This window comes from Accipiter gentilis, chromosome 21 (genome assembly GCF_929443795.1).
Source record: "Accipiter gentilis chromosome 21, bAccGen1.1, whole genome shotgun sequence".
NCBI classification, from domain to species: domain Eukaryota; kingdom Metazoa; phylum Chordata; class Aves; order Accipitriformes; family Accipitridae; genus Astur; species Astur gentilis.
In genome coordinates, this window is record NC_064900.1 from 2,920,831 (window position 1) to 2,938,393 (window position 17,563).

General features: G+C 39.9%; 1 protein-coding gene across 5 annotated transcripts in view; it reads right to left on the reverse strand.

The window, feature by feature from the left end:
• STXBP5L (syntaxin binding protein 5L) overlaps positions 1-17,563 on the reverse strand; it is a 195,273-nt gene that overhangs the window by 76,993 nt on the left and 100,717 nt on the right. For all 5 annotated transcript variants that reach the window (XM_049824541.1, XM_049824543.1, XM_049824542.1 and 2 more), the window contains 2 exons: positions 12,701-12,764; positions 5,619-5,702 (listed from right to left, as the gene is read on the reverse strand). In XM_049824541.1, coding sequence (XP_049680498.1) covers positions 5,619-5,702; positions 12,701-12,764 — 148 coding nt within the window. The remainder of the gene's footprint in view (positions 1-5,618; positions 5,703-12,700; positions 12,765-17,563) is intronic.

Consider the following 17,563-nt stretch of genomic DNA (forward strand, 5'->3'; position numbering starts at 1 on the left):
TTAGCTGCCAAATTAGCGAAACATACAATATGTTTTTATGTAAACGTAAATAAGAGACCTATTTTTGAATGCAGTTTAATAAATTTCCATTTTTGCAACCCAGAAAATGCTAAGGCCCTACATGCACTTACAATTGCATATGGCCATTTACCTGATTTATTCAAATCACTTTACAATCATGCCTGGGTATTCATAAGTCAGCATTGGAGTTGTTCATATCAATTTTGCTTAAGCTGACAAGAAATAAACCTAAGCGCTACTGGTCACTATTCAAAAGTCCCTGTTGGTCTTCCTCTTTTAATAAGTATATTGATTGTTACGGTTGATAACGGCTCATGGTCTGGAGGGAATATCAGAAGAAACCAATGAAAAGGCTGTGACCCTTTACCAAAACTTTACGCAGCTCATGAGGCTGGACAGCATAGCCATAAACGAGCCTTTGCATTAAGATGAGCCAGACGTTTTAACAGCGATCTGACATGCCTTGTATGTGAAAGCTTTGACAACACACTAGTAAGCTCGTCGTGCCAATAAATGCTTAACTGAGCTGAACAAAGTGAACTCTAGATATTTTTCTTCGAGTGACATAATGGGTGTCACTCAAACTTCTACCTACCAGAGGGGGGTTGGCACACCATTCCTCTTAAAGACCCAGAAGATACAAAACTATAACTGAAGCAACAGAAGACAACACAGAAAGATGGTTCATGCAGAGTCCAATGCCGCTGCCCTCGGGTAGTAAGAACCTTAGATCTGCGGGGAGCGCTGCTTCACTTGTCTATCCTCGTGCAAATTAATTCTGACATGAGCTCATTCATGCTTGCTATCATGCCAAATTTGAATCTGCTTTTGATGTGTTATCACACATTTCACATGGTTACAGTCGCTAACTGTGTCTGAGCAGGAGCAGCTGAAAATTGTACCAAGCTGCTTGTTAAACTGCCGCTCAGCTACCAGGTGCCACCTGCCAGCATAAACCTCATGTTGAGTGGAGCTGAGGTGGAATGCTCCTGTCACAGACAGTTGGCATACCAGCAGCTCAAACTCACCTGTTAGACTGTGCCCCGAAATGGGCAAGAAATACTTAGAATCATTTTTTAAGGTCTCAGCTGGGAGTCACAACTAATACTGAAAAGTGGTACTGAACAAGTTCCTAATTTTCCCTCTGCTAGAATATGTCTACCATTCTCATCCGCTTCTTTAGCATCCACACAAAAAAAGGAGCAATTATTTACTCAGAACAGGAGTTCATCACAGTGGGTGACTCATGTGAATGTTCACACAGTGTATGCACATAAAGCATATCACTCCAGATTGGGTATGTTTCTCCTTCTGCAATACCCACAGTGGTTGCATATATATTCTATCTTCTCTCATACTCAGCATGTACTAAAATTCAGCGTGCCCAACACCATTTCAGTTCCTTCCCAACCACAAAACTCCTCCACTGAGAAGAACTCGTGGGGACTGCAGGACCACTTTTAACCATATTTTGTACAAGCACCATACTCATCTTATCCTATTGCTTGAATCTTAACAAACATTTGTGTTAGCAGTACTGCAGGACCATTACAGCAAGGGCCACATCCTATTTGATACTTCCATAATGGCATAGTGCTTGATAAAGGTAGGGAGATATCATTCGGCAAATGTTTCTGTGAACTCTGCAGCTTCATTTTGGAGATGTGTTCTAATGAAAAATGACGACTATGCTTCAGGAAGCTCTGAATGTGCGTTGACACAACCCATCAAACTTTTAGACGGTCTGTGTATGAAGACGGCTGTTTTTCTGGGTCTGCCAACTATCCGTAACAACTTGAGAATCCTTTGAAGGATCTGTCTTGTTTATATGCTCTCTTTTTATACCAGTTGATGGAAATAAACTTTTGAGGGAATTTATAAAAGCGCTTGCAAGGAAAGCCTTTTATAAAGGGCATCATATGTGAGTATTGATTGAAAGGGCCTTAGTATCTCATATGCATCACCACTGAGATGACAATCATCATCCACACAAAGAAATAAATTTGCAGCTGACATCTTGAAGATCAGACACAAGATTCTTTAGCAGCAGGTTCAAGCTCCACTCTGGGACCAAGCGCTTCACAAGCGAGAACATTTTAGTCTCTTGAGAAGCTTTGACACAGTAGAGAAGAAAACAGAAACTCCTTGTATCAGGAGTTGGTGAACTGAGGCAGCCTCTAACTGGTCATCAGTGGGGCTAAAAGACAGACAGGATTACCTTTAGCTCCAGTGAGTAAACCATCAGGAAGAAGCTTTAAAGGGAAGATACAGGCTTACAAGGCCACCAAGCAGGGAAGTTCCAGATCATGCAACTTGTACAGTCTTTTCTATCCTTGGTGAGAAGCTCTCTCATTTGAAATATGCATACATGTTTTATCTATGAAAGGTTCCCAGCCTTCAAGACATGAAGTACAGCATGACGAAGACAGAGTTAGGAATGCAGCTGCAGAAGCTGCAATTGCAGGTCTGTGAACAGCGGGCAGAGTCTTCAGCTCCACCACTTACAAACTATTAGATTGTCTCAGCAAGATGTTTATTCTAGGAGCAATGTTTCCATGTCATTAATCTGGACAGCAAGGAAAATGAAAGGGCATACTTCTGCAAGTATTGGACAGATCCTGCTAATATTGTAGGAAAGAACTCATCTCCCTGTCAGAAGATTACCCGCATTCTGAGGAGATATCTGCAACGTATGTCTCGTATCCATGTCTGCAAGTCTCATGTAATGAGAAGCATCACACTGGTATGACAATGCCATGCAGCCTAGAAAGGACAGGCAAGATTTCACAGTAGTGATGTTCTAGTGGACTGAGAACTGTTATCTCTTGATGATCCTTTTGTTAGCCAGTTGTTCAAGTGTGCAAATAAAGAGGACCTATTCTATCTGACCTGAGTGTCCACTACTTCTAAGACCTCAATTAAAAAACCAGCACTCAACACAGTAAAAAAATTGAATGGAAGATGCCTTTTAGTAATAGCTCTCGCTGACAATGAAATGAAAGCATTTCCTGTGTCTGTATGAAAAGAAATATATTTTAATACATGAGATATGAAACTATTCCTCTCTGTAACAATTGAATGTCAGCAGATACAGTCCCCATCTTGAACTTAAAAAGGAAGAATATTTAAACTTGTAGATAGGCAATCAGTTACCAGCCTCCCTTCCTCTTCTGTATCAAAAAATACATGCTGTTAACTTCTCACTCCTGTGCTACACAGTGACAAGTTCTACAGATGTGGCTAACAACAGAGAGCCTCCTTCTCAACAGCTCGTCTGGGGAGACTGAAAGCCAATGCTACCAAGAGTAACACAGGAGAAGTTCAGTTGAGGCTCTATCCTGTGAAAGGGTGAGTATTCGGATGGAGTCTTGAGGGTGCTGACATTTATTTTGAATGACATTACCAAGCTGGACAGCTATCTGAAGAAGATTACAGAGAAGAAAGAACTTGCCTTGGTGAGAACACTCACAGTCCATCAAAGACAAGAATATAAGGTGTTTCTCACAGTACACACCAAGCGCTAACGGAGAAGCCTGGTGCCAGGGAATTTTTGTTCCAAACCAGAAGTATCTGCTCCACTGAAAAGCCAGAAAAGATCATTCCATCTGACCATCCTTAAAGATGCCAGAACAGGAAGTGGTGAGTTAGATGAGATTTCCAGTTCTTTCACCATCAAACAGGGTGACTAAGTTAGTTTCAAAACTGGTGCTAAAGAAAGCATAATGACAGCAAGAAAAATGAGGCTGGATTAATTTTATTCAGACCCCATTCAAAGAGGCACTTTGGTATTCAATGAAGATACAGAACACTACAGTAATTTATCTTGAGACCTGAGAGATAACCTGCAATTTCAACTGGCTGGCTCAGTGCCAGAACAATGATAATGAAAGATTGGTCAGGCGTCATGGTGCACAGAGGCCTTGCATGAGTCCAGATAGAACGGTGAAGGGGAGCAGGAACAATGTTTTCTGGACTGTGATCTTAGGTGATCAATCTGTAAGAAGAGGCCTGGGTTTGAAAACTTGGGTTGGTGCCAAATACTAAGTGGCACATGCCAAACAAATAATTAGTGACTCACAGTAGCTATATAACGCAGGATTTAAAAAGGAACCCTTTTTAGGAGCTCCCTAGGGAAATCCTAGCAGATCTGGAACATTATCAATCTGGAGCCTGAAAGTCTGGAATAAAGTACAATGGCTAGTCACACAACCCTTTTAGAGACAAAGTAAGAATTTTGCAACTATTTCAGTAGACGATAGCAAGCCATCACAAGTTGCACAAAGTGCAGTAATGACACAGCAAGTAACCACTGAGGAGGAAACCACATGACTAATAAAAAGGCCAAAAAACATTCCTGAGGACGATACTGAAAAATGTGGACCAACTAAATTGTATGAGAAATTTTCAACACCCTACCACTCTGTCTCCAACAAGAATGGAAAAAAAAAAAAAAGAAAAAAAAGGAAACAGTATTATGAAGATCCTGTTTTATGTAGTCTCATTCTGAGCACAAGAGAGGACAATGAGTGAACAGATCCCCCCAGGAGACTTGTAAAAGGAAAAAGTTGTCCAGCCTTAAGTAACAGAACAGGTGCAATTTCTCAAGTGTATGCACAGGTGGACTGTCACTTTAGTAGGCATGTCTTGAGGCTTAAGTACCAGTCTGTTTGAACTCCAAATTACCCTGTCCTTTAGAACAGCTGCTATGTGGATGCTCAGAATCTTAACCTTGAAGCTCAGTGTAGCGTTAATGTGTCTGTGAAAACAGGCCTGAAAGAGTGCAGGATTCAGATATATTCAGAATTACGTTTTAGAGTGTGTATAAATGTGTCTACTCCTTACATGTAGTAAGGTGGCAAGATGAAGAAGGAAAGAGAACTAAAGGAAACCAATTACTGCCTGGCCCACTTTAAAGAAAATGTCCTTTCCTACCTTGAGCTGTAGCTGCATTCACATTCACCCATGGTGAACTTTACAGAAGGGCTGTCAGAACAAAGCAGATTTTTCCCTAGGGCTAGTACTAAAATCCTAATAACTAGGAATATATCTGATTTTGAAACAGCCTGTTTATTGATAAAAGAACTGTGTCTGTGGTTGATACAATTGGCTTACAAATGGCAAGAGACAATTGTCTGATAAAACTATGAGAATACAATTTTGAAAACCTTTTAATCAGATCTTGAGTACTAGGTAATAGCCCTACAATAGACCAATAGCCCTACAGACTAATCTATCTTTCATTCTAATTAATGTTCTAGTAATACACAGTAAAGATAATTATATAATTCCCAATATAGCTGTATCTCAGGTCAGCTCACTACCACACTCTGTCCAACTAAGGATCCCCACACTGAAGCTGATGAACTTGTCAGAATCAAGGGGAAGAGACTCCATGTCATAGTACACTCACAAAAGCCTGATGCATTAGAACTAGAGATTTCAGGTTTTGATTAATTTTGTCAGTAACTTGTTCAAAAGCATAGCACAAACAGTACTTCCAGAACAAGCAATGCCTTAAGATAAATATCTACCTGCTTGACAAGACATATGACAAACTGCTGAACAATAGTTTCTCTGAATTAATGTAAATTGCTTACCTCATCATAATAAGCTCTCAGATCAGCTCTTTTAGATCGTAAGTCCCAGAATACAACAGTCCCATTTTCATAGCCTATCAATAGCTGGAGGAGGGAAACAAACACAATTACAGTTTTGGATTAAAAGGGTATATACAAATATTGAAGAACTTCATAATTTTAAGAGATTTTAAAAAAATAAATAAGCACTATAAAAAGAAATGCTGAACTGATGTGCAAGATTGTAGTTTGCACTACACATAATACCCTGCTTTCAAATTATCTTTCACCATGAATTACTTCTCATTACTGACAATTTAAGATCTGTTATGGAAGAAAAAATGTGGTTTATACATTTTTTTCTTTGCTTGTTTCTTCTGCAAGATTATGTGCCTGGACAGTCTCCACAATTCTATATCTGCTAAGAAAATAAGACCATAGCGTGTTCCTGTCAGCTCTTACCTTCCTTGCCCCTGGTTGGAGGGAAAACTGACACCTACGAGATCACTTAACTAACTTCAAACCAAAAAGTCACCAGATTAAACTGCCATTCAACTACTTACATTCCTTTAATTTCTGCTTTCTATTGCTTTAAAACATTTTGAAGAGCTCCCCCTGCAGAGAATAAATTGCTTGCTTTCCTAGGAATTGAAAATAAATTAACTGATATGCCAATTTTTACTTCTTCTACAACTGGTATGTCATATCATCACACACACCTGAGAAATACCAGCAAGAAAGACTTGTGAAAAGATGAAAGAGAAGAAAAACAATGCCTAAGAGAAAAATAAGAATGAACAGAATCCTTTCTCCTTGTTGCTATTGAAAAGAACCGAATTATTGATCTGGCACAGTATTGAGTACTTTTCATTTGAACACAATTAATTTCAGATCTCATGGAAGATGTGAAGTCTAGCCTACTTAGGTGTCCTGTAAATGGCTTCCCATGGGGCATGCCTTCCTAAGAATCCATCCTGGACACGAAGACTGGGAACGACCAAACTGGCAGACTCACACATTTCTGCTATAGAGTATTTTATACAACTGGTAGTGATAACCGCAGCTGTTCTTTGTCCATAAACACATGGACCACAGAATGCAGGCAGGAATTTACAGTTTCTATGTTAAGAAATTGAACAGAATGATAAGAATATCTCTTGGTCTGTGAAACCCTACCAGCATCTTTGCTATCACTCACTTTTGCTTGCATAAGTCATAAAAATGAAACTTGGCTGGACTGCTAAACAAAACATCACTTTATTTCCAAGTTAAATGTAATTGATACATCAATACTGCTATAAAAGAGTCTGGGAATACTCTCAGTCCTACTAGATATGATTCTTTATATTGCCAGGAGAATATTCATTATGTGGAGATGTATTACCTGAACTGGGAATGATTTATAACTAATATAGTTACTACCTGAATGTGAAAAATACCCGATTACTTAAGAATTCTGCTCCTGAAAAAAATTCAAACTGCCCTGGAGAAATTCCAGAATATTTATCATTTTTGCTCTGGCCAGGTCAATATGGGATTCTGTGGCAGAGTAAATCTGAAAAGACCTCCTGTTCAGAAAGCATGGAGTTAACTGGATAGCACTTGTGTCAGGATGCTATAGGGTATTCTTGGATAACAGACTGCCACTGAGAGAGTGAACAAAGCAGCATCTTACTGTGACTGCTTTCACTGTTAGTGCAGTGATCCTAAATGGAAGACAATTGTATATCCAGGAGTTAGTGATCCACAGAGCAGTTAACCCGAGTAGGTGCAGACCTATGCTGTGCTATGTTGTGCTGCACACAGCACTTGGCTTTCAGGCCTGTGTTGTGCTGCACGTATTCCCTGGCCACAAGATAAACTTAGCTGGCTAATTCTAAAGATGCCTGTAGGCAGCTCCCACTTGGTAAAGACAATTACAGCACCTTTATGTCTTTGTCTTTATCTTAATGTAAGGTAGTATGTCTGTCTCATGTGAACATCCTATTGCTTGGCAGTAGAAGTGGATAGGTTTTTTTTAAAAAAAAAAAAAATAATCTTTTGAGACCTCTAAAGATCAAAATGCTGGCAAAGCTCTTCACAGAGGGGACCAGCACAGTGTGCTGTGCCCTTATTGGAGGTTCATCCAATGCTACACGGCTCTGGGGTTCTCACCATCCCTTTCATATTAATTCCAATAAAAGGTATTTTAATCAATATGTTATGAGTTTGAGTGCCTTCCTTACTGTCATCATAACAAGCAGTTGCACCAGTGCATTACAGCTGGCTAACAAACCAGTTAAGTCCAGTTTGTATCTCCCAGTATTCTTTTCACCTCAGCATTTTTACAAATATATTCAGGAACTGAAGGAACAGAAAACCATTTAGTATGTGACCCTGTTTCTTAATAAGCCTTTCTCCCTGGTGAAGCAGGCTTGTCTTTTGATTTTTATCACTCTCTTTTGCAAAGATACCACGCTCCAGGTTATTACCAAAAAGTTAAATACCTCCTATCAGAGACAGCGTTTCACCTGATCCATTGCTGAAATGGTTAATGCACAACAGCACTACAGAATTGCAAGATACAAAGTGCTGTGATTTCAGGGAAGTTGAAAGAGAAACAGATTTGCTGCATAGCCGGGAATCTCTCTCTCTTTGCTCAGATGGTAGCCGTGCTGTTTAACTGCTAGTACTGTGGTATCACACTAAAGTCAAAACTCCAACTGGGTGGATGTGATTAGTCTCATTGCCAGTGTATTTATGATGCTCTGAACTCTGAACTGTCTGAACCATAGGAAACTCAAACATTCACATTCCTCTTGGCCATGGTGAGCACTTGAGAGATCTGTAGGACAAATTCTACGTCTGTAATAGAGATAAAAAATAAAACATCCATAAATGCAGTTGGAGGGGAAACATAGATGAAGAAAAATGTGTGTAAATATGTGTAAAAAGAGTCCAGGAGGGAAAAAACTCCAGATTTCTCTTCAGCTTGTGTTTCCTGGCACCTTGTTTAATTACTCATGCTTAATTAGGTTAAGAAACATGCAGAAGGCTGGACAGAATTTGAACGAGGGAGGAGTCCTGGCAAGATCTTCCTTGTCTAGTGGAATTGCTCCACATTTTGACTTAAATCCTTCTTCATGAAATGCTTTTGATGGTGTTTTAGGGAGATTTCTCCTTTACAATCAACTAATTGCATCCTGGTATGTGCCAGCCAGCCCCTTCCTTGTCCCAGTAGCACAAAACAGCTGGGAGGAAAAAAAAACCCACAAGCCTGCCAAATGCACGCTGTATTTAGGTGTTACTAGACCTCAGAACACAGACTCAGAGATAGGAAATTTAGGCCACCAGCTAATAGTTAATAACACAAAACCTTTTCCTATTAAGCTTTCTCCATTTGCTGGGAAACTGCAAATCATTGCAGTTAATGTCTTCTCCTGTGTCAGCAAGAAAAGTCATGTTTGCTACAGATCTGCCACTTACAAATGTCTGTGCACTTCAGTCTGTTCCTAATGTACACTTATTCATTGATTTGGCAGACACAGTTATATTTCATGAACTTAATCACTAGGTCCTCAAATTGTTCTTCAGTGACACATTAAACACCCAAATTCTCTTTGTTGTCTGTCTTCCAGCCGCAGCTTGCTACATTAATAAAAGAGACTGTCTCCAAAGTCTGCCGTGATAGTTTGCCTGGAGGGCACTCTGGAAAAATTTTGAATGGCAGAAGTCTCCTAGAATTACATTCACTCTTTTGGCACATTAAAACTCGTCATTGGTTACTGATATAAAATGGAACTTTCAGGAATTTAAAGAATTTTTAAAGATGAATATACAGTCAGCACACAAATTCCCCTGGCTTTCAAAAAAGAGATCTTATGATTGTCCTAGATTTGGAAAGGTTTGTCTGTGTTTTAGGACTCTCAACCACTCAGTGCCCATAGGAGAATGCTACTTATTTACTACAGCAAAACATGCCCAGATCTGTGAACAATTTTGTGATACCCCAGACAAGCACATACCACTGGACCCTTGCAGAGTACAATACCCTTGTACTTGTAGAGTACAAGAATATCTGTATTTTGAGCAACGATTATGACTGATTTGTAGCCACTATTTAATTCCTGAAGCATATGTAAAGAACACTTTTATCTGCTGCTCCCCATGAAGTGGTGTGAGGAATCTGATTTCTCCCCCCAACACCTCTTGGTCTTTGATCATCTCGCTAAGCAGAGTATGTAGAACTATCTCGAAACAGCTCTATTACCTAAGAACAACTCTGCTAAATTACACAAAAGGTCTACCTATCACAGTATCTTGTACTTAAATGGCCAAGAGCAAATACCAAAGAACAATATGGGAGGAGGGCAAGTACTTACCACACTCTCACATATTCTCTCAGCACAAGTTATTTTCTCATTCAAAGATAGCCAACCCTTCAACTAGACGTGACTTGGTTTAACCTCATCTTTAATAACCTTTCAGGGCAATTCAGCAAACTTCTTCAGTAACCTTCAAATCGGTTTTTCTTGTGTTAACTTTTCTAGTCTCCCTTGCGACCAATATACATTTTCAGCTCCATTTGGAAAGAGTTTTATCACTTCTTCCCATTGCACATTTGAAGAAGTACTTAATTGGCTTGTTTGGAATCTGACATTTGTCAGCTTTGTTTGATAGTTTTTGTATTGAAAGACACTATGAACTGTTTCTACTCTTTTCATAACAATTGTGATTTTCAAACTCAAGAATCACAATCAGCTCTTTTCTACAATGTCTTGTCCTGTCGCACTTAGTTGTGTCTCACATAGAAAACCTTGCCCCTTCTCTAAATTTCGTTTAGCACAATTATGTTCTTTTTGACATAGAAGGACAAATATTATGCCCAGTATTCAGCAGGCAGTCAATCATGCATTTATGCAATAGCCCTGTTTTGTTCTCTCTTCTTCTCCAGATAATGCCTAATTTTGATTTTCTTTATTGGCCACTACTGAGCATTGAGCTGACATTTCATTGAACTATCAATCACCACTCGAAGCTCTTGATACCAAACAGTAACAATCAGCTCAGAGCCACTGTTTTGTATGCAAAGTCAGAAACATTTTCCCACACACATATCACTTCCCGTCATCTACACTGAATACTGACAAAAGACAGTATTTAACCTGTCATTTTACAGCTGAGTTTCTCAGCCTCCTAAAGTCCAACAAACCTGATCACATCACTGCTTACTGTCTTTTCTAGGTTGTTTATGACAATGCTGAACAGTGGAAGTCCCAGAAGTTGGTTTTTTTCTCATTTTTTCCCCATTCTGAAGAAAGATTGTTTTATCCTTCATTCTTTCAACCAAAGTTTAATGAGACTTAATTGAAAAATTTAATTTTTTTCTCTACTGTCATTTTTTTTGATCTAGAGCTACGTCTTTTGATTTAGTCCTTGGATCTTCTCTTACATCTGTGCGTACCTTTTACTGATATCTTTCTGTGAATATCAAACGCTATCACTTCCACATTCTGCAAATCTGCAAGTATTTTGTTAGCACCAATTTGTTTTTTACATGACTATCAATGACATAAACGGCTGCACTGGGATGGCTTCTGTATAGCTTACATTTTCTACTCTTTCTCTTCATGGATTTCCAATGTTTGTTTTTCATAGGGATCCATCTGATTATGTTGTTGCTGTTGTTGTTAGTATGCTAGTACTTCATCAGTGGCCAGATGTCTCCAATGTGCCCTCTGAGCAACAAGCAACAGTACTTCCTAGCAAGTTCTCCTCTAACTCCCCTTCCTGGGACCTTTTTATCTTCTGTCTTTCTGCTGAAGTCAAAATATTTTAGGTTTCTCTTTGGACATGGTGCGTGACATTCCTGTAAGAGATGTTCACTCACAAGACCACTTTTTCTTTTAGTATCATATCCTTTTTCCCTACACTGTGTGATTTATTAGGTCATCAGCAACTTCTGTTGTGGCCAGCGAACAAGAGTTATGCCTCATCAATAAACCTTTATTTTTATTGGTATTTTGCCATAGACAGTCAAATAGCATTTCTTGATGGCTTCTGGTCTCAGGCTAAAACACTACGCTTCATAGCGTTTAATTACTCTATTTGCTGTATTCTAAATTACTTGATCTACTGTTACCTTCTTCCAAAAAGGCTTAGAGATCGAATCTAACTTGTCGGAGGGCTAGCTGGCAAGTGCATCATTTTCACATAGTTCACCTTGCAATATGGTAAATCCAAGGACAGATAATGCAAATGAAATTCAGATGTAGTCATCAGTGTGTTTCTAGGTACCCATATTCGTTTCAGCATAATGTCCCCCGTATCAGTATCAGAAATTCAAACTGCTGCTAGTTTCCAATAACCATCAGCTGTTATGTGAGGCACACTGTCAAACAGACACACCATTTGTAAGATGCAGTCCTTTATAAATACACACTAAAATGCAATTAGTGGAAGTGATCAAAAAATTATGAGATAGTTAAATGCCCCTTCCACACAGGCAAAATGCTCAAATTCAGCAGCAACACATAAAAAAAAAGCTCTAATAAAACTGGTTTTGTGGCAACAAAATTTCGTTCTGGAAAAGCTACCATACAAATAAAACCAACTCTGATTTTGCTTTCTGACAGTATCAATCACAACCCTTACACTCTATGTTTTGCTTCCACCTGTTGACAGCTCTTTACTATTCTCAACTCTGTTCACAAACAGCAGCAAATTCTAAATGTGGGTTACTGTCATTGTTATTCTTGTATAAGAAAAGATTTCTTATCTTATGAAAACCTACTATAATACCTTCATAACAGCATGTTTATCCAAGTACTGAAGTCATGATAGAGTTTTTATTCAATTCTTACTTAAGCAAAGTCAAGTTTATTTAATCAGGAACAATTTTGATTGGCTATAGGTTTCAAAGTACAGTATGTTGTCTGCATCACAGATTTTTACTCATGAAAATTGTACCAAGAGAATTTTTTTCTTAAAAACTGTGAAAGTGAGACTGGAAATGTAGAAAGCAAGGAGATGATAAAATTAGCGTGTAAGAAAAAAGAAAGCGCTATCAAGGCAGATAAAGGGTATGAAATGCTGTAATGTTTTATACCATTAGTTGTACTCACTTTCCCCTCATCTCTTGGGCTGTCACTTAAATGTACAACTGGCCCAGGGTGAGTCTTTGTGGATCTGCAAGACAAAAATCAAATCAAAGCTATGAATGTTTTTTGTATGAAGAGCTAGATGCTTACCTTAATTTCTATGTGTGTTAACGTGTACCTCCAATGGTTTAAAAGTCATTCTAAAAAGCCCAACAGGGCAAGATAACTGTCTGAAAGTTATCCATATCTCTTCATGTTCTCCTCTATTTCCTTTTTGCTGTTATAGGCAAAGATTCTCCTTTGTTGATGAATCCTTTCTTCTATTTTTAAAAAAATCTCGCTATTCCTCTTTAATGAATTTTTTTCCCCTCTGATTTCTAAGGCTGTTTTGCCTTTTCTCTTTTCGACTCCCCCTCTTTCTGCCCTCCCTCCTCAATTGCTTGATTTCAAGGCTAATCTGCCAAAGATTAGCAAAGTCTTCACTGGATTCATTTCAATACTGGTAAGAAGACTCATCCAGTTCCAATCTCATTAATGACAGGGCTTCAGTGGCCTCACCTACACTACTCTATCAGGTAGCAGCTTAGCATTACTGCAGTGGGGTTTCAGAAATGGAGCATCTTGCCACTGTCTGTTCTGTAAAGCCTTATGACATCTTCAGACCAACTAAAACAGTTGCAGCCATAATGCATGTACAGTGAGGCTCCTCAGCAGTAAGACCCACCCCATGAGTCTTTGTAAGCCTCTGTAAAGATTAGTTACTGTTCTTGCTGCCCCCTCTCTTTTTGTAACATGTACCAACAAAGTAGTATGCAACTTAGTATAAGGACTGCTACTTAAGTCATTGATGTCCAGCACCTGACAGCAAATGCAAATCATAGGAAACTGCATAGACAGATGAAGATTTTTCAACGGTCATCTTTTCTGACGAGATCTTTAGGCCCTGGGAGTCATACAGAGCAAGAAGACAAGCACCAGCCCACAAAGCTTCAGACTATTTGAATGCCTGCACAGAACAGGACCTTTCTTTCATCTAGGTTCTGGGTCAGAGCACATGTCCCTCGGAGTTCAGCTTAGGATCTAGACTTGCATGGCTGGTCTTGGTTTACCAAAGTCACCAGAAAAAAAATATGGCAAGGACTGGAAGGGCCCATAAAGCTAAGAATTTATCTGGAAGCCATACCTAACACTACTTAGGCTCCAAGTTTTAAAACAATCTGCAAGAGAATTAAACAAACCAAAACAAGTTTCCAGCCAAACCGCTCAAAGGATTTTCCTAACTTATCAGTGTTCCTCTTCCTTTGGCCCAAATACTGCACTACAGCAAAACTGGCCTGTGTTCTACCAAGTCAGACTCCAAATCAAGACCGAGTGGTATGCAAAAACTCCCAGGCAACTCAAACATTAAAATACTGTGGTGTAATCTACATCCTCATAGACAACTCTTTCCCAAAACAGTACGCTCCAACACTGTTGAAAGCATGCAGACCTTCCTCTGGCCTCTATTTTTTGCCAGTAGAATATCTGAAGTATTTCAGCTATTTGGTCATGCACCAAAGCTGGGCCAAAGCATAGTGGCAAAGACCTTGTCTGGTATCTACGTCTGAGCTAAAGACAACGAAAAATTACTCCAGACATCCTTAGACCTTCCAAACTAAATTTATTCCAGGCCAGAGAGAGAAAACTTCAAGTCACCTGAAGGCCAGACAACCTTCCAAGACTATACCCCATGCCTTCACATATATTTTAACATTACCGCTAGTTGCATAGACAAAGCTAGTAGCAATGTGGCAAGCCCCTTCTTTGGTGAACCTTCTCCATGAGATGATCCCATGCCAGCATCTTCAGCTCTGGCAGATCATGTTTCTGCAGATACCTGCAGCATGTTACTTTGCTACCTGAGGTCTTGGTGAAGAAGGCTTCTGCAAGAGCATTTTGCAACATATCCCAGCACAGAAGTGAGATCAGCAGGAAAGCAATGGACAGCCAGTCTATACAGTAATATTCTATACAGACTGTCTTCAATGGTGCCAGCAGCAAGTACCCATTTGGCTTGAGACATGGCACACAACAATTTTTGCAGAGATGCAGTTAGCGGGAAATCTGGCTGTCATTCCTATCCAAGCCAAATACCCAGAGGGGACCCCTCTGGCTAAGCTTCTGTTTCTGAGTAACCTGTACTGGAATTAAAAAAAAAATAAAAAATAAATAAATCATTTCTACCACACCAGACCTTGGAGCAGGCAGGGTAGGTGGGCAGTGATGGGGAACTGAGGGGTGAGCTGAGGATATATGCAGGCAGCACTTACACCCACACACATCTTTTACATCTGTCCTCAGCAAGTGAATGTGACATCTTGGGGCATTCTAGGCTGCTTTAAACTTTGTTTCTGATGAAAGTTCACCTATCTGAACTGGTCAGAGTATGTTGATGGAAAGCACTAGATCTGTTTGGGGTACATGCTGCCTATGCCATGACGGGCAAAGGAGGAAGAATAAGAGGAAAAACCGTGAAGAGAAGAGGCAGCATAAGAAATTTCAGGTTTTAGCCAGGTAAGGACAACTCACAGATGACAGAAGAGGGAGCAGAGCCAAGCAAACATCAAGCATGACTAAGCTGGCAACATAAAATGGTGGAAGGAACACGTGCAGGCTGACAAGGCATACTGGTCTGGGCAGTTGTCCCGGCCCATTGAACCAACCAGTATGCAGGCTGGGTTGCTTAGCCGTACCAGTATCGATACTTGACCAGGAATATTGGCAAAATTGAGGAAAATGGAGGGGGAAGGGGAAAGAGCATACTGTCTTCCTAAGCTAAAGGTTAATCCCATCTAGGCTGCTCTTTGTACCTACCAATTTTAAAAGTCAAGAACAATTTAAATAAATCTGTGCAACCACCATTTTCTTTTTAAGATACATAAAACACTGCTTACCAAAGAATGTATCCATTTATCTTTGGGTAGAAGCAAACTCTTACGTGAACTGTAGTCACTCTAGCTTACATCTAAACTTTAGTCTATTTTACTTTCATTGTCACAAAAACTACTTGTTCCTCTGTAAATGACAAAACTGTCATTTACTACCAGTCTTATTTTTATCTTTTATTCTTGCAGGGGCACAGCCTCATATTTCCATGCTAAGAGCTCAGCAAAAATGGGTAACCTTCACTAATACAATACATTTTTCTACCTCCTCCATTTCCTTCTTGAATCTATTGTAAATGACAGTTGGAGAATCCTGGGATTTATTACACTGTAATAAAATTTATTTTTGCTTTTCAGGATATTAGGCATTTTTTGTTTCTTTTAGGAGTATTATCCTTTTATTATTAGGTTCCTAGCTATTTCTTTAGTTTTATTGAGAACTTCATATACATTACCAGCAAGGTTGACACCAAACACAGCAGTCTTTGCACTAAATGTATGAGATTTTATTTTTCCTCATTCTCTTTCCTCTATAGTTGATATAAGTATTATCTTAATATTACCTTACTCCTCGGTATTTTAATAGTTTAGTTGTTTTGTATTACAACTGACTTGGTCAGGCTTCTTCCACTTTCTTCCAATTTTATTATTTTAGTCTGTCAGGTATGTCACTTTATCAAAAGACTCAATGAACCATTGTTTTGCTTTCACACATACAACACCAGCCTTTGGTTCCATTCTCGTCAGCTCTTTTGTGTCAAATATTGGATGCAGGTGTCAAGGTGTTGGCAGTGGGGAGTTGCAGGGGGGTCTCTGTGAGGAGCAGCCAGGGCTGCCCTGTTCCGGACACAGCTGGCTCCTGTCAGCTCCAACAGACCCATCGCAGGGCACAGCTGAGCCCCACAGCCAGGATGGTGGCACCTGAGGGAAAACAAGTTAAGAAAGGGCAAAAGAAACCTGCTGTACAGGCAGTGAGGAAAAAAGTGTGAGAAGCAGCCCTATGAGCAGCAAGGTCAGCCAGCAGAGGAGGAAGGGAGGAAGTGCTCCAAGCACCGGAGCAGAGACTCCCCTGCTGCCTGTGGAGAGGGCCACACCAGAGCAGATATTTCCCCTGAAGCCTGTGGAAGACTCCACACTGGAGCAGGTGGATATTTCATGAAGGAACTGCAGCCTGTGGAGAGCCCATGCCGGAGCAGGTTTATCCTGAAGGACTGCAGCCTGTGGAAGGACCCATGCTGGAGCAGGGGAAGAGTGTGAGAGGGAAGGAGCAGCAGACAGGAGCTGTAATGGACTGAGCACAATCCGCATCCCCCATCCCCCTGCACTGCTCAGGGGGAGGAGACGGAGGAGGTATCGGAGCTGGGAATGAAGGAGTGAAGTTGAGCCTAGGAAAAACGGGGGTTGGGGGGGAGGCGTTTTAGTTTTAGAAGTGTTGCTTGGAAAAGGAGAGCTAGGCATTAGGCTCTACAGTCAATTTCTCCTAAGGGTAGACATCATGACTGCACTACAAGTAGGATTAAATAGAGCAATTAGTGTTTCATGAGTTCTGTAAACTAATATTATTGATATAATATAGTTAGCTATCAGAGCTACAGATACAGTAATTACTACTTTCATACAGTAAATTATACTGCATGTGGAAATATCTACACACAAAAACATTTTCCCTCATGTAGCTTGAGTATACATAAAATGTTTTGTTTCCCCTCATTGCTATTACAGTAGAGTTGTCAAGGAGACTGGAGAGTTGTATGCTGTCATTGTGGAACAGTCGCCAAAGAAAGAAAAACACTGCTGAATTACATTAAAAGCAAAAGCAGAGATCCAACGGCTCCTGGAAAGGATGAAGAGGTTCTAGGAAACCAACCATACTTGAAGCTATCGTCAATGAAACGCACTACTGTTGATGCCAGATACTCGTGTATACGCATTCCTTCAAGCTGGCTTTAGGAGACTGTAAAAA